Source organism: Heterodontus francisci, chromosome 6 (assembly GCF_036365525.1).
Source record: "Heterodontus francisci isolate sHetFra1 chromosome 6, sHetFra1.hap1, whole genome shotgun sequence".
NCBI classification, from domain to species: Eukaryota; Metazoa; Chordata; class Chondrichthyes; order Heterodontiformes; family Heterodontidae; genus Heterodontus; species Heterodontus francisci.
The window spans coordinates 121,435,203-121,453,655 of record NC_090376.1 but is presented as its reverse complement, the minus strand read 5'-3'; the positions used below and the strand labels follow the sequence as shown (position 1 = coordinate 121,453,655).

Below are 18,453 nucleotides of genomic sequence, written 5' to 3'. Positions count from 1 at the left end.
GGAGCAAGTCACCAAGACACACACACATTCAGACAGGGGAGACAGGTAGCGAGGTATCTAGTCATTGTTACATTGCTGCTTGTGGGATCTTGCTGTGTGCAGATTGACTGCCGCATTTCCTACTTCAGGAGAACATCATTGACTGTAAAACGCTTTGGGATTTCCTGCGGTTTTGAAAGACAAGTTCCTGATTTAACTCTTTTTGAAGAAATTGGAGGAATTGTACTGAGGCAGAAAGGGCAATTCACAAATTTCACATAACCTAATGTGTGCTTCAGCAACTCTAGTTCAGCAAGAGATTGTAATTCTGAGTTTAATTCTCAGCATAAAAAGAGCAGAAATTGGAACCAATGCTGCCGAGGAAGGAGTTCTCGAACCACTCAAAGTCTTATGTTGTGAACATTCTGGATTAATGCAGTTGCCTGTGATGCAGTTGCTGTAGCTTTTGTAATTCTGTTGTGAACGCAGAAGTCTAGTTTAAGTAAAGGTTACTCTCATCATAGCAGTAACCATGCATAATCAGTCGAGTGTTGTCCAGGGTAAAATCTGGTATGGCTGTGGATAATTTTATTATACTCCTATATGAATAATTTTATTACACGCCTAAGCAATACAGACCAGAGTGTTGAGTCCAAGTGCAAGAGATAGTTTAGGAGATTGAACAATGGAGTATTAAGTAGGACTGAGCTTTCTTCAAGGTTTTGAATCCTTTGAGTTTGTAAATCCAACAATTTATTAACCATCTCTCAAAGCCTCTCTGCTCGTCCAGCAGGATTGTCAGAATGCAAATCACATTTTGCCTGCTACTGATCATGGGGCAGCATGGTAGTACATTTCCATTCATATCTGTGTATTCCCCATTGCTATTGGTGACCACTAGTGCGGTGGATTAAAATGCTAGTGGTAAAATGGTAGTGCCCTGGGAAGGACAGCATTACCCCTGAAATAATCAAGAGTGCCAAGCCTGCTATACTCTCAGCACTACATGAACTGCTTTGCCTGTGCTGGGACGAGGGAGCAGTACCCCAGGACATGCGCGATGCCAATATCATCACCCTCTATAAAAACAAAGGTGACCGCGGTGACTGCAACAACTACCGTGGAATCTCCCTGCTCAGCATAGTGGGGAAAGTCTTTGCTCGAGTCGCTCTAAACAGGCTCCAGAAACTGGCCGAGCGCGTCTATCCTGAGGCACAGTGTGGCTTTTGTGCAGAGAGATCGACCGTTGACATGCTGTTCTCCCTTCGTCAGATACAGGAGAAATGCCGTGAACAACAGATGCCCCTCTACATTGCTTTCATTGATCTCACCAAAGCCTTTGACCTCGTCAGGAGACGTGGTCTTTTCAGACGACTAGAAAAGATTGAATGCCCACCAAAGCTACTAAGTATCATCACCTCATTCCATGACAATATGAAAGGCACAATTCAACACGGTGGCTCCTCATCAGAGCCCTTTCCTATCCTGAGTGGCGTGAAACAGGGCTGTGTTCTCGCACCCACACTTTTTGGGATTTTCTTCTCCCTGCTGCTTTCACATGCGTTCAAGTCCTCTGAAGAAGGAATTTTCCTCCACACAAGATCAGGGGGCAGGTTGTTCAACCTTGCCCGTCTAAGAGCGAAGTCCAAAGTACGGAAAGTCCTCATCAGGGAACTCCTCTTTGCTGACGATGCTGCTTTAACATCTCACACTGAAGAGTGCCTGCAGAGTCTCATCGACAGGTTTGCGGCTGCCTGCAACGAATTTGGCCTAACCATCAGCCTCAAGAAAACGAACATCATGGGGCAGGACGTCAGAAATGCTCCATCCATCAATATTGGCGACCACGCTCTGGAAGTGGTTCAAGAGTTCACCTACCTAGGCTCAACTATCACCAGTAACCTGTCTCTAGATGCAGAAATCAACAAGCGCATGGGTAAGGCTTCCAGTGCTATGTCCAGACTGGCCAAGAGAGTGTGGGAAAATGGCGCACTGACACGGAACACAAAAGTTCGAGTGTATCAGGCCTGTGTCCTCAGTACCTTGTTCTATGGAAGCGAGGCCTGGACACCGTATGCCAGCCAAGAGCAGCGTCTCAATTCATTCCATCTTCGCTGCCTCCGGAGAATACTTGGCATCAGGTGGCAGGACCGTATCTCCAACACAGAAGTCCTCGAAGCGGCCAACATCCCCAGCTTGTACACACTACTGAGTCAGCGGCGCTTGAGATGGCTTGGCCATGTGAGCCGCATGGAAGATGGCAGGATCCCCAAAGACACATTGTACAGCGAGCTCGCCACTGGTATCAGACCCACCAGCCGTCCATGTCTCCGCTATAAAGACGTCTGCAAACGCGACATGAAATCCTGTGACATTGATCACAAGTCGTGGGAGTCAGTTGCCAGCGTTCGCCAGAGCTGGCGGGCAGCCATAAAGACAGGGCTAAAATGTGGCGAGTCGAAGAGACTTAGTAGTTGGCAGGAAAAAAGACAGAAGCGCAAGGGGAGAGCCAACTGTGCAACAGCCCCGACAAACAAATTTCTCTGCAGCACCTGTGTAAGAGCCTGTCACTCTAGAATTGGCCTTTATAGCCACTCCAGGCGCTGCTTCACAAACCACTGACCACCTCCAGGCACGTATCCATTGTCTCTCGAGATAAGGAGGCCCAAAAGAAAAAGAATTGGTGACCACTAGTGCGGTGGATTAAAATGCTAGTGGTAGGGGGACAGACTGTGATCACTGAAACCCATCTGGATATTGAGCGTTTTAACTTTTCCGTGCAGGATACTGATTATACATGTGAGTAGGATCTGTGGCTCCAGCAAATGTGGGCTGCGTGGGAATTCAGTGAGATAGTGGGGTTAGCATGGTGTGGACCACACAGAAACATTGCTATCTGACCTCAGTAGTGGGATCCAGGTCACCACATCAATGTAGTAATAGTTTTTGGAGGGTGCATCATGTACAGATTATATCAAATATGTTTTATTGAGCTGGAGGATGTCGCATACAATCTATTTTCCTGATCCTACAGACTAAGCTCTGTGGGCTCATGGTGTAGTATGTTTGTAGCCAAATACTTTATAGTGGCTGCAAGATATTCATTTGTATTGATTTAGGAATCTGATAGTTGAATTGTTTCAGTCATAAAACACATTGATTTAAAACTAGAGATATATTGGTTCTAGAAAATTTCTTTCAGTAGATTACAATCATGAACAAGTCACCACTTGCAGATAATTTCCATAAGCTTTGTTCTTCACTGTGATTCACTGAAATGCATTAGAGTACTTAACAAGTAAATACTTTTCAAAACATTTTTTACCCCCAATTTTCTCTTTTTCTCTCATAATAGGCAGTGGCTTTCATTGGAATTGTTTACCAAGGGTGGCAGCAATATTTCAGTCCCTTGCCCAAGTGGCCATACTTTCTTCTAGTTTTTCTCCGCCCCTCTAGGTTCCATGGTCACTGCCAGTGCTCAAGTGCCTCATGCCAGTACGCCATTCATGTGTGGCCATGGAACTAATATTAAATGGTTGTTGTGCTATTGGGGGGTGGGGGTACTGCATCACAAATGAAATTGATTTCAACCTCTCCTGATGTCGGTGCATGCACAGTTATCAAAATGGGTCACCGAATAGTGATGAGGAGTGAGAATTCTGCCTCATTTTTTGCTGCCTAGCCCAGGATGCTGGAACCAAGCCAAACTAACTTAACACAGGTGAGAAAGTATTTACCCACAAAGCCATCAGGTGATCTTCAAAAGCTCCTCCTTCAGTTGTGAGCAAGTGCCATGATGGCAATTAGACATCTACTTGGCTTGCTTCGGAGTTCTCTCACCTGCTAAATGTGAGGAAGGGGTGGAAGAATTTTAAAACTCAGTGGGAGGAATAAGTCAAACCTCAGTAACCTCCTCCAGTCCTACAACCGTCTGAAATCGCTGTGCTGCTCCAATTCTGGCCTCTTGTGCATCACGGTTTTTCATTGCTCTACCACTGGCAGCTGTGCCTTCAGCTGGCAAGGCCCCAAGTTCTGGAATTCCCTCCCAAATCCTCTCCACCCTCTGCTGCTCCTTAAAACCTCCCTCCTTTACCAAGCCTTTGGTCACCTGTCCTAATATTTCCTTATGTGCCTCAGTGGCGATTTTTGTTTGATAATACTCCTGTGAAGCACCTTGGGATGTTTTACTATGTTAAAGACACTGCGTAAATGCGAGTTGTTGTTATTGTTTTGGCTCCCTTAGTGTTTTAACCTCTTCCTTAGCTGACTTCTTGATACAGTATTGGAATAATTCTTTGTCATTAAGTTTAAAGTAGAGATTGACAGATTTCTAAATACCAATGACATAAAGGGATATGGGGATAGCGTGGGAAAAAGACATTGAAGTGGATGATTAGCCATGATCGTATTGAATGGCAGAGCAGGCCTGATGGGCTGAATGGCCGACTCCTGCTCCGATATTTCTAACTGCAAAATATGAGGTTGGCAAAATATGTAATGGGTTGAATGACAGCGGAGTAAATTTAGCATGGACAAGTGTATTGTATTCCACTTGTGGGGCCAAATTTTACATACAGTGGCAAAGGAATGGTGCTTGGCATTCATCTCAGCTGTCCACCGAGTTTTGGGAATGACAAGCCAAGGAATCAAATATTAGCTTACAGTTTCAGAAAGTAGCATTGACGGGCATAAAAGGCCAAGCTTAGCCACAGAGTAAAGGAAGGGGCACAACCCAAGACTATGTCGAGATGAAATGGACATCTTTCAAACATTATGCAGGACATTTTGGCTAAATGCAAATTTTATATAAAGATTGGAGGATGCAAAACCTGTCAGGAGAAGTGATCAGGTGACCATGAACAAATTACACAGAGGCAAGTTTAAAAAGGAATTTACAGTTCCAACTAAAAATTAGAAAGGGACAGAGCATCAAATACAAATACACCAGGTCTGATGAAAGGTCACTGACCTGAAATGTGAACTCTGCTTCTCTCTCCACAGATGCTACCAAACCTGCTGAACTTTTCTAGCACTTTCTGTTTTTATTTTGGCTTCACCCTTATTTTGAAATTGTGTCCCCTGGTTCTAGACTCCCCTGCTAGGGGTTACTTAAACTCTCCATGGGTTCAAGTTTGATATAAATTAGAAACAGTACGAGTACAAATATCAATTCCTAGGGCACCCCATTAAACATTTCCACTCCACACGCCCAATTTGGTGTACCTTGTCAACAGAAGCTTGCTGTTTTCTATCCATTGGCCAATTTCGTATCCCAAATTTCATGCTCAATCTGTACCGCTTTAACTTGACTAATATCCTTTTGTGTAGAATTTTGTCAAATGCTTTTGGCTGTAAGTAAACCACTTAGGCATTTTCACTGTTCAATTGGGATGTGACTTTCTCCACAATAGGTCAAGGAGGTTGGTTAAGTTCGGTTTCCCCTTCTGAATCTGTGTTGGCTGCTGTTTATTAGGTATGATGCAGGTAATCCAAGTTGACTCATGACCAATTCCAATTTTTAATTTAATCATAATGAAAGTAAGACAATTAGGTCTGTAGTTCCCTGGTTCTGTTTTTATCATTCCTTTTTGGAAAATAGGTACAGAATTGCTACTCTATTGGGACTTCTCCAGTGTTCAATTCCTTTGTAATGACCGTCATTGTCTCACTCATTATATCCCTTGTCCCTTATTACTCTGGAATAAATAAGATCCATCCCAGGAGATTTATTTGTTTTGAGCCTTCTAAGCTTGTCAATCTCAAGTCATTTATGTGAAAGTTGTTAATTCTGTTTGGACTATTATTACTTGGGAAGGACATGTTGGCCATGTCTTCTCTTGTAGATGCTTGCAGGAAGTAACCATTTAAATTCTTTTGTGTCTTCCCCACTGAATACTTGGAAGAAGTAACCAATAAGCTCTATATTAATGAACCTACGCTCGTCTTCAATCTCAGCCCGTTAGTGTCTTTTAAAACTCTTACTGCTTGTGATTGTCTTTTTACTGTGACATTACTGAAATAGCTTTTTACTGTAATGTTTCTTGCCTGTAGAAAAGCCTTTTCCAGATTCTTTGTTTTTAATGTGTCTAATATGCAGTAACTTTCAAAAGATTTTGTTGTCAGGCAGGTAGGAAAAGAACGTGTACCTGTTCTCCTTTATTACATGACTGATTCTCTTTTCTATTTGCCTACACTGTTGAAGGAGCCACAGCAGGAGAAAATTGTAGAGGTCAGGATCTGGGAAGGCCGGACAATGGTGACATTATGTATTTAACATTGATTGGAAGTAGCCAATGGAAATAAAATACTTCTAGTCATCATGTGGTAGAATGTTTACTATCAGAAGTACGAGAGGGTTTAGCCACGTGATGCAAGTATCTTGTTGCCTGTAATCTGTGCACTTTCTTCTCTTCCTGCTTTCCCTTTCTTTCTTAAGCAGTTGATGATTTGCAAGGTTGAAGAAAAAGGGGAGAACATGGTACTTTCACCTTTATTGCTCTCCAGCAGAAGCATTGTGAGCAGCTTTGGAATTGTCTCCATGGACTGCAGAAGGGGAAACATAAAGTAAAATTGACATTGCAAATTGACTTTCTTATAAAGATGGTCTTTGAGTGAATAAAGTACTGGTTGGTACTAAGCTATAGAATCTAGAAGGCCCCAGATCAATCCCACATCTGTGTTACTAACTGATCTTAGCTGGAACCAAAGTTGGGATGGTACAGTTGGCCTCAGCATCCTTGAGGTGGAGGGTGTGGGGGGGGGGGGTGGGTTTAAGGGGGAAATAAACAGCCAGGGTTTACAACCCATCTCGCTAGCTGGTGACCACTGCTGGGAAATGCATGTGTTTGGCTGTCAAATGTATTTTAGAATTGGGTGTGTGTTTCCCTTCCCGACCAAATAGCTTGCCCAAACTTTTATCGAGAGCTTCGCTTGAATGGCCACCAGGTTGAGGTATCAGGAGCTCCTGGCACCTATGAATTTGAACCCAAAGCTTTCAAAGTGGATCTAAAGAAAAAGGAGAAAATTTGTAGAGAAAAAGTTTTTCAAACAGTATCTGTATAAAAAGATACAATTGAAAACATTTGTAAAGTGGCACCAGTGGCATCTTCTGACCACAAAAACGCTCCTAAGCATTCTATTCTACTGTGCATAGATTGCGGCAACTAAATCCAGATTTCCTCCCACTTCTGTATAATCTGAATATTTATTGTTCTGGGAAAGCATCTCAATATTAATAACCACTCTTTTGAAAATGTGGAATAGCTTTGGATTGCTCAGTTATTCTGTACTGAGAGAAATTTTAGCTCAGTGTTAGGATTTCCCTTTTTTTTAAAAAAACAGAGTATTGACAACACTGCATTAGCCAGTGAAATGGAGATGGGGAGGGATTTATGGCAGCAGTGAGAGTCTGGTTCACATCAAGCAGATTTTTGTTCACGGCAAACAGAGTCTATTTACACAGAGTCTCTATGCAGTACAGCAAACCAAAACTACAGCAGAGACTCCTGATAAAACAGGATTATTTCACCAATAGAATACAGTTAGTGGAGGATAGTTAGATAATGCCAGTTATATGCTGAAAATTTAATCCTAGTAATTTACAGCAGTTACTCCATGTATGATTGACAGAGGAATTAGCCAATAATCTCCAGTCTGGCCAGGACTAGTGATGCCACTATATGCAACTTTTTTTTTTAAGGAGGCGAAAAGTAAATTCTGCATTACAAGGAGCATGCCTATCAGTTATATTGTTGAAGCAGCTGGCTTTTCTATCTCAGTGTGCCTTATTGCTATTGCAGGAGCTATTTGCTATGACGGGCACCATGTTAACATGTGCCAAATGATTGCTTCCCAGGGGAATGTTAGAATGAAGCTGGCGTACATGGTGGAGTACATGCTGCTCGGAGTATTCGTGTTTTGAATGGTTATATTTCATTTATCTGTTTTTAAAAAAAAACTGACCATTAGTATCCGCCCACTTTGTGGAGGGATCTGTCTGTGCCAGATTGGAGTTCAGTCTTTGTTCAGCTCAAGCTAGCCCTTGTTTTTACTTCTTGCTGTTTGTAGGGGCTTGCTGTGTGCAAATTGGCAGCTGTTTCCTACATTACAACAGTAACTACACTTCAGAAGCACTTCATTGGTTGCACCAAGTCCTGTTCCCCTATCACCCCAGTTCTTGCTGACCTACATTGGCTTCTGGTCAAGCAACGTGTTGATTTTGAAATTCTTACCCTTGTTTTCAAATCCCTCTATGGCCTCACCCCTCCCTATCTCTGTAATCTCCTCCAGCCCCACAACCGTCCAAGATATCTGCGTTTCTCTAATTTTGGCCTCTTGCGCATCCCTGATTTTAATTGCTCCACTATTGGCAGCTGTGCCTTCTGCTGCCTAGGGCCTAAACTCTGGATTTCCCTCCCTACATCTCTCCGCCTCTCCACCTCGCAATCCCTTGTTCAAGACACTCCTTAAAACCTACCTCTTTGACCAAGCTTCTGATCACCTGACTTAATATCTTATTTGTGGCTTTGTTTTATAATGCTCTTGTGAAGCGCCTTGGGACATTTTATAAGTTGATATTGTTGTAAAAGAATTGGGAAGCCCTGAGGTTGTGAAAGACACTATATAAAAGCATGTTGTTCTTTAAGAATTAGTAAATATAACGACCTAGAAATTAGTTTAGCGGCTAAGCCACGGTGGAGCAGCATGTTTATAGCACCAAGGTGTAATGGAACAGCAGTGGGAGACAGAACCCAGTTCTGATGAAGGGTCACTGACTTGAAATGTTAACTCTGCTTCTCTCTCCACAGGTGCTGCCAGACCTGCTGAGTATTTCCAGCATTTCTTTTTATTTCAGATTTCCAGCATCTGCAGTATTTTGCTTTGATTGACCTAGAAATAAGGCTGCCTTTGTTTTTTATTAAAAGCTTTTGTCCTGTGGGTGATCTGCTTCTAGGCCTTCATCTCCAATGACACTCTTAGCTGGTTGCTAGGAATGCACAGGAACAGGGAGCAGTCTGTGGGTGCAACTGTTAATTAATTTCAGTCTGACCTTTGCTTGGGGCTTTCTCACATCAATACACCCAAGACTGGGAATCCAGCACCACGGTGAGAGGTTCTGTCTCCCACTGCTGTTCCATTACACCTTGGTGCTATCAACATGCTGCTCCACCATGCTGTCTGCATGTGGCTTAGCTGCTAAACTAATTTCTAGCTGTTTTGCAGAATTAGTGCTCAGTGATATTAAGGGTATTTAAGGTAAGTTAAATAATTATGTGGTTTTCACATAGCTTTGTTTTTTTGTTGTTGTCAGCCATGTCTCAGTGGGTAGCACTCTCACCTCTGTGTCAGAAGGTTTTGTGTTCAAGTTCCACTCCAGAGACTTAAAATCTAGGCTGAAGGAGCGCTGCACTATTGGAGGTGCAGTCTTTCGGATGAGAGAGTAAACCGAGGCCAGGTCTCCCCTCTCAGGTGGATTTAATATATTCTGTGCACTGTTCGAAGAAGAGCAGGGGTGTTTTCCTTCATGACCTGGGGCCAGTACTTAGCACGCAATGAACATCACTAAAACAGATTACCTGGTCGTTTCTCTTATTGCTGTGTGTGGGAACCTTGCTATAGGCAAATTGGTGTTTCCCTACACTAAAGAACAAGTGTTCTTCCCTGGATTCACATGGCCTGAGGTCATCATAGGCGCTCTATAAATGCAAGCCTATCTTTCTTTTGAAGCCTGCAACTCTTGTTAAGCCTTGTTGGTAAGTTTCAGCAAGGTACTTGATTGGCAATTCCCAAATCTTGTCCTTTTCTCAGCCGCTGCCCACGTATCCCAGGTGTTGTACAGAGATGGTCACTACATATTGTTACAAACAGGAAACCTGAACAAATGTGGTGGTTGAAATAGGTGTTTCTAGCCTTGCTGCCAAGCTGACTGAGATCAGTTAACCTTAGCACAGACGTGAAATCAAACCCAAAATCTTCCTGAGCTGCAAAGCTAAGTGCTGCACAGGGCTGCCAACCCTCCTGGATTGTCCTGGAGTCTCCAGGAATTAAAGGTTAAGCTCTAGGATGCTCCTGCGAGTAATGCAGGAGAGAAAAAAAAATGAGGAATGAAAATTTTCTTTGAACACTTTCATTTATTAGTTCTAAAAATATTGGAGGCGGGCATGGGAAAAGGTGTTTGAGTGACAGTCACCCGGTCAGGCAATGAGGAGTTTTTGTCCATTTGGCGTGGGAAGGCAGGGCAACAAATGCTGGCAGATTAGGAATACAGGGGTGAGACGGTTGAAGGCAAAAGGTCATGTGTTGGAACCTCTAGGAATGCCTCCAGCCAGAGTTGACCAGCCTAATGCAGTGCTTTTCCTCACCAAGTGATTAAACTTTTAGTAATTCTCTTCCATAACAACAACTTATATTTATATAGTGCCTTTAACATATGGAGCATTATAAAACAAAATTTGACACCGAATCACAGAAGGCAATATTAGGGCAGATGGCCAAAGCTTGGTCAAAGATGTGGGTTTTAAGGAGTGTCTTAAAGGAAGGGAGGTGGAGTGTCGGAGAGGTTTAGGAAGGGAATTCTAGAGCTTAGGGTCTGGGCAGCTGAAAGCATGGCCGCCAAAGAGGGAGCAATTAACATTGAGTAGCTCAAGAGGCCAGAATTTAAAGAGTGCAGAGATCCCGGAGGGTTGCAGGGCTGGAGGAGGTTACAGTGATAGGGAGGGATTCAAACACAAGGATGAAGGTTTTAAAAATGAGGCGTTGTGGGACTGGGAACCACTGTAGGTCGGTGAGCACAGTGGCTGATGGATGTACTGGATTGACAGCGGACTCAATAACTCAATGTTTGGTGGGCGTAGAGACGCTGCAGTGCGGATTTAAATAGGATTTGCCTATATCCATTCACGCTATATTTTCTTGTGAGGGAAGACAGCTTCCAAAACTAAAAGAAGTGCTGTAAGCTCATAAATGTCAGGTCTCTCACACGAGTATTCTCGTAAATCTCCCAGACTTAACTGATACTAAGAATTGAAATGACATTTTTCAGAATTCCCAAATGATTCATGTCTAATAGGCCAGTGAAATAATACCGGGAAATTACCATTGAGATAAGTATACTCTCACCACGCAATGGAACTGTTCCTAAATTGCTTCCTGATGGGAAAACTCCCATTGACTAAATATTGCTAAATGTCAGCACCCTCCTCTGTATGTAGCCAACTCCACATTTCATGAAAAATGCTAACTGGATATATCTTTTCATTTCGATATTGCTCAAAAAAAAATCCCCTAGATTATCTTGCTTAGGGTAGCAGGGCCATTTGAGACTTCGGGATGGATGTTCCTGCCCTTTTGTGAGTCGTCTTAGGCCCAGGTAAGGGTCCCATACTCAGGATTGTAAACCATGGCCAACAGTGGAACCAGCAAACTTATGGTGGTGATGGTGGAAGAGCTGGGACCTCAAGGGACAATGGCTGCTTACAGTAGAGGATTCTTTGGGGAGAGAACTTATGGTGCCTTTAAACACATGAGGAAGGCAGTGGAGGACCACCTCATGTATTCTTTTCCCTAGTTATATTCCTCATGGCTGACACAACTCAAAGATATAAGACTAACGACATAAATAGGATCAACAAAATGCTTGGTGATGCGTCCGGCAGGGGAGGGAAGGCTTCCCAGGGTTGGCAACATGCAAAATCTTTATGAAAAATTGTTGAGAATGGGAAATTGGAATGTGAGGACAATGATAAGTTTTAGAGATACAGCACTGAAACAGGCCCTTCGGCCCATCGAGTCTGTGCCGACCATCAACCACCCATTTATACTAATCCTACCACATCCCCACCTGTCCCTATATATTTCCCTACCACCTACCTATACTAGGGGCAATTTATAATGGCCAATTAACCTATCAACCTGCAAGTCTTTGGCATGTGGGAGGAAACCGGAGCACCCGGAGGAAACCCACGCAGACACAGGGAGAACTTGCAAACTCCACACAGGCAGTACCCAGAATCGAACCCGGGGAAGGGGAAGTTGGAAAATGTCAAGAAGGAAATGGGAAGATAGAGCCTAAACATTCTCTGTCTGACAAAAATAAGATGGAGAAATTGTGGTGATTTTGAAAGTAATTTATGCAGGTGGTGAACAGCGCTAAAGAGGTATTGCTATAATGTTGGATAATGAAATGGCAAAGTGTGTGATGAAAATTGATCAACACAGTGATAGACTGCTGAAGCGGGTGCTCCATGGTGATTCAGTAGATGTTCTTTTTATAGTAGAGTACATGCGCACATCAGAGCACCTGGATGAAGAAGTGGAGACAGTACCAGAAACTGGCAGAACTGTTAGAAAAGGAAAAAGGAAACAACTTTTTGGTGATCATGGGAGACTAGAATGCTGTAGTCAGTGAAGGCAGATATGGAAACAAAGTTGGTTGGAAGCCATGGACTGGATGTCATCAACAACAGAGGAGAAATGCAGGTTGAGTTCTGTAGAAGAGGGAAGTTGTGCATTATCAACACCTGGTTTAATCATAATCAGAGGAAACGGTGCACTTGGAAGTCACCTGGGGATCTGAAGATGTACCAAATTGATTACATCCTTGTCAAGCAGAGATATCGAAACAGCATAAAGAATGCATGTGTCTAGCCAGGTGCAGATGTGGACATAGATCATAATCTAGTTGCCATGGAAGTAAAAATTTAGCTGAAGACAATCAAGAAGAGAAATCAAAAGCCTAGGTGGGATAGAGAGAAGATGCAGGGCTCTGAGGGGGTGGGTGGGGGGTGCGGGGAGGGGCAGGTGGAGTGGGGGCGGTGAGGGGCGGGTGGAGTTGGGTGGGGGGGGTTCAGGTTTCGTGAAGCAGTAGAGAAAAAGTTAGAGGTTAACAACAGTTCAGAAAGCAATTGTCAAGGTCAATGGGATAGATTGAAAAACATCATCTTAGAAACTGCTAAAGAAGCCTTGGTATGATTAAAGAGAAAAGAGTTAGAAAGCCATGGATCTCAAAAGATGTTGAAGAAAGTGGAAGAACAAAAACACTAATAAAGGTAAACGAATGTATAGAAAACTGAACAATGAGCTAAGAAGAGAGACTAACCAGGCAAGAGAGAGCAATGCAGAGAATTGGAAGAACTACAAAAATAAAAACAGATACTCTGAGAAAATAAAGGAACTTAAGAACATTAAAAAAATAGAGGTTGGAGTAGGCCATTTGGCCCCTCAAGCCTGCTCCGCCATTTAATGAGATCATGGCTGATCTGATTGTGGCCTAAACTTCATTTTCCTGCCTGCACCCCCCCACCCCCCCCACAAAATAATCCTTGTAGATCAAAAATCTGTCTAACTCAGCCTTGAATATATTCAATGACCCACCCTCCACTGCTCTCTGGAGAAGAGAATTCCAAAGATTAACGGATTAACTACCCTCTGAAAGAATAAATTCCTCCTCATCTCTGTCTTAAATGGGAGACCCCTTATTTTGAAACTGTACCCCCAGTTCTAGATTCCCCCACAAGGGGCAACATCCTCTCAGCATCTACCGTGTCAAGTCCCCTCAGAATCTTATACGTTTCAATAAGATCACCTCTCATTCTTCTAAACTCCAATGAGTATAGGCCCAGCCTGCTCCACCTTTCCTCATAAGATAATCCTTTCATCCCAGTGAACTTTCTCTGAACCAATTCCAATGTAAGTATAATTGACTGGACGAAGGAGAAGTAAGCAAGTGTGAAGAGGAATTGATAGTAGAGATGGTACAATGCTTATAAATTGAGGAAGCAAAGAATCGATGGAAAGAGTACATTGAGGACCTGTATGACAAAGCTAACAGAACTAGAACCAGAGAAAAAAGAAGGCATTTCCCAGAATGATTTAGGATCTGATCTTCTGGAGTGTGAAATAATTAGAGCTATAGAAGAACTAAAGCCAGGAAAAGCAGAAGGATATGATGGAATTCCTATAGAAATGAAAAAAAGGACTCGGAGAGCAGGCAACAAGAGAATTGATCATAAATAAAAACAAGGAATGCTGGAACCACTCAGCAGGTCTGGCAGCATCTATGGAAAGAGAAGCAGAGTTAACGTTTCGGGTCAGTGACCCTTCTTCGGAACTTCCAAAGAAGGGTCACTGACCCGAAACGTTAACTCTGCTTCTCTTTCCACAGATGCTGCCAGACCTGCTGAGTGGTTCCAGCATTTCTTGTTTTTATTTCAGATTTCCAGCATCCGCAGTATTTTGCTTTTATTTTAGAGAATTGATCAACTTGTGAAAGGAGATGTATGCTAAGGAAGAATGGCCGGAAGACTTTTTGAGGAGCATCAGGGTCCCATTGGGGAAGAAGACAAATATGAAATGTGAAGAGCACCGCATCATAACTTTGATTACACATGCATCCAAGGTAATGTTAAAAATCCAGCAAATAGATTGGAAGCCAAAGCAAACCATTATATGGGCTGTGATCAGTTCGGTTTTAGGAAGGGTTGTGAAACTAGAGAGGCTATAGCAGTGATGAAACTGTTAAGTGAAAGAAGCAGAGAATAACAGCAAGAGGTGAACACCTGCTTTGTGGGTTATGAAAAAGCTTTCAACCAGGTGAATTGGCAAAAGCTATTGAAAGTGCTGGAGGCGATCAGAGCTGACTGTAGCAGTCTGTCCCATGTACAGAACTACAATCATTCTTTTATGTCTCCAATCAGGACAGTATTTGGAGAAACTGAACTTGGTGTAATCGGGCACAGGGTGAGACAAGGCTGTCCACTATCACCATTGCTCTTTAACATCTATTCGGAAGCCATGAAAAAGGAAGCACTAGGGGAAGTACAGACAGGTGTCACAGTAGGAGCTGGAACAGGACCACTCAGCTCCTGACCTCACTACTGCCTTGGTTCAAACATGGACAAAAGAGCTGAACTCCAGAGGTGAGGTGAGAGCGACTGCCCTTGGCATCAAGGCAGCATTTGACCAAGGATGCCATTAGGGAGCCCTAGCAAAACTGGGATCAATGGGAATCGGGGGAAAACTCTCTGCTGGTTGGAGTCATACCTAGCGCAAAGGAAGATGGTTCTGGTTGTTGGAGGTCAATTATCTCAGCTCCAGGACATCATAATGTCAGAAGTGGGGATGTTCGCTGATGATTGCACAATGTTCACCATTCACAACTCCTCATCCGTGTAGAAATGCAGCAAGACTTGGATAATATCCAAGCTTGGGCTGCTAAGTGCCACACAAATGCCAGGTAATGACTATCTCAAATAAGAGAGAATCTAACCATCTCCCCTTGACATTCAACGGCATTACGATCACCGAATCCCCCACTATTAACCTCCCGGGGATTACCATTGATCAGAAACTGAACTGGAGTAGCCATATAAATACCGTGGCTACAAGAGCAGGTCAGAGGCTCACAATCCAGGGACAAGTCACTCACCTCCTGACTCCCCAACGCCTGTCCACCATGTACAAGGCACAAGTCAGGAGTGTGATGGAATATTCTCCACTGGCCTGGATGGGTGCAGCTCCAATAACACTCAAGAAGCTCGACACCATCCAGGACAAAGCAGCCCGCTTGATTGGCACCCCATCCACAAACAGTCACTCCCTCCACCACCGATGCACAGTGGCAGCAGTGTGTACCATTTACAAGATGCACTGCAGCAACGCACCAAGGCTACTCAGGCAGCACCTTCCAAACCCGCGACCCCTACCAACTAGAAGGACAAGGACAGCAGATGCATGGGAACACCACCGCCTGCAAGTTCCCCTCCAAGTCACACTCCATCCTGACTTGGAACTATATCGCCGTTCCTTCACTGTCGCTGGGTCAAAATCCTGGAACTTCCATCCTAACAGCACTGTGGGTGTACCTGCCCCACATGGACTTCAGCAGTTCAAGAAGGCAGTTCACCAGCACCTTGTCAAGGGCAAATAGGGATGGGCAATAAATGCTGGCCTGGCCAACGATGCCCACATGCCATGAAATGAGCAATTAAGATAAAAAGATATCACAATTTAAGTACCTGGGATGCATCTTGTCATAAGATGGTTATTACCATAAAGAGCTCGAATAGCAATGGCAAAGAATGCATTCTCCAAAAATAAAGAATTGCTCAGTATAAGAATGAGCAGAGATCTTAAGGATAGAATCATCAAGACTGTGATTTTGGGTGTTTTGTTGAATGGGGCTGAAATGTGGACCTTGAGAAAAGTGGACATCCAAAGACTAGAAAGTTGTGAAATGTGGTTCTGGAGAAGGATGGAGCAGGTCACTTGGAGAGAACAAGAGCAATGAAGAGGTCCTCAGGATGGAGGGGGAGGATAAATCATTAGTGAATATCATCAAGAAAAGGCAACAAGGTTGGATTTGCCATATTCTAAGGCACGAGAACTTGCTGAAGGAGGTGATTGAAGGAGGATTTTAGAGGGATATAGACCAAGACGGCAAAAGAGAATGATGTTACACACTTGAAATATAAAATGGGAGGCTCCTACAAGCAACTGAAGAGGAAAGCGCATGACCACAAGGCATGAAGAAGTGAGCACATCACTATAAATAAAACAAACCTTGTTGCTGTTTGTGGGACCTTGCTGTGTGCAAATTGGCTGCTGTGTTTTTTTTACTTTTCAACAGTGACTACACTTCAAAAGTACTTCACTGGATGTAAAGCACTTTGGGCCGTCCTGAGACAGTGAAAGGTGCTATAGAAATGCAAGTTTTTTTCAAAGATTTGGTCTGGCTGATCTAGCTGTTTCCTTTGTGAATTTTTTGCCCCCATGAAGGTGAAGCATGTTCGTGCTATGGAATGGAAATCCTTCCAATCATGGCTTCCTCTTCCTTCTAGGAGCTGGACTGAGACGAACCAAACTATTTTCACCTCGCGCCCTTACTGAGTTTGAATTTGGGCCTTGGGGGCGTAAACAAATGTCTAAACCATTGCACCAAACAATTTTCAGGTGAGATAATTCTGAAGGGCAGCCCTAGAGCAGAGGGAAGGAATTAGATTTTTTACTGTTTATAGCAAAACCATCAATCTGTTTTGAAGTGCTCTGAATAGTGAACAGCACAAATCTTTGTCTCCTCCCCCACCCCTTTAGTTGTTTAAACCAAAACCAGTCAAGTAATATTGCACTAATTTGTCACCTTTTTTCAAAGTTTGAGAATATTACTTTTAAAATTGTGACAAATCTGAGTAGAATAAAGCTTGCACGTGCAGCAGTAATTCTGGCTGGTAATGCGCTATAACGCAATGGGCTAGCTATATTAAATTCAATAACATCTGTACTTTAATTGAACTGCAGGTAACACCCTCTGTTTCTTTAATCTTTTAAAAAGTCGAATATGGGTGTGGGTGAAACTTTTACGTCAGTGCCTGCCTGGATAAATAATTCCCTAGATTTTCCAGTTCACCTGAATCGATGTTGAACTCTTTAGACATTGGCCTTAATTTGTGCATGTTGCTGACCTGATGCTGTGCAGGGACATTTGGAGCATCCCTGCATTGAATTCACTCTAATTATCTCCAACATCCTGGGGAGCCTGCTTAGAAATGGCCATGAGTGTTTGTTATTCAGTACAATTTTATTAACTGCGTAGGCTACATGTAATCGTCATTTGTATTTCCAAACATTCATGGCTACAGACATATTAAATGGCCACAGTAATTCATTTATATTTAATTGCAATTAATTTTAACAATTGGTACACTGATTGCCCAAAATCGTTCTCTTGTGTAGCATTGCATTTTAGATAGTCTCTTGCTGATTTTTAAATCATTTTGTAGGTAATGCATTGTTGAAACAATCTAAAACACAACGTGGGTAAAGAACATGTTTTAAATCTCATTGACGTCACTTCTTGCAAAGCCAAGCTTGAATGTAAAATATAAGTTAATTATTTTAATTTGAGAATATCTCGTTGAAGCAAAATTTTCTCTTTGTTCCTGCAGGTTCATGTTAAAATGGCAGATGAGGCTTCCTGTGTTGGACCAGCCCCCACCAACAAAAGCTACCTCAACCTGGATGCCATCATGGAAGCCATTCAAAAGACTGGTGCCCAAGCTGTGAGTCTGAATGTGTTTAAAGCCTATTGCCGCTGTTTGTATATTCCCCAGGAAACGGCAGAACTTGTGAAAGAGTGACTATCCTCTTCCTGTTTAGTTCATATGACGTGAGTTAAATTGCAAGCTTGATTGGTACTGGAAATCAAAGGCTCTGTAGCATCTGGCAGTGCCTGTTACTGATCCTGCAGGTGGCTGCAGAATTCAGCTTTTCACACCAGGGAGTAACTTGAGTTCATTTCATAATTTACTTTTATTTATTATTATTAAAAAAATTCTAATTAATCTTGAGCATTGAATTAGCATTTTCCCCTTAATATTTGTTGTAGTAATTGTTCATTAAGCTACTCACTCTGCAGGAAATCAATGAACATTCGCATTGCCAATACACATGGTCAGGCAAACAATGCGATCAAATTTTCTT

The 18,453-nt window shown here is 42.9% G+C and overlaps 1 protein-coding gene across 7 annotated transcripts in view; it reads left to right on the top strand.

The window, feature by feature from the left end:
• Positions 1–18,453, top strand: part of pcca (propionyl-CoA carboxylase subunit alpha) — a 374,025-nt gene that overhangs the window by 65,759 nt on the left and 289,813 nt on the right. For all 7 annotated transcript variants that reach the window (XM_068034216.1, XM_068034214.1, XM_068034215.1 and 4 more), the window contains exon 5: positions 17,919–18,032. In XM_068034216.1, coding sequence (XP_067890317.1) covers positions 17,919–18,032 — 114 coding nt within the window. The remainder of the gene's footprint in view (positions 1–17,918; positions 18,033–18,453) is intronic.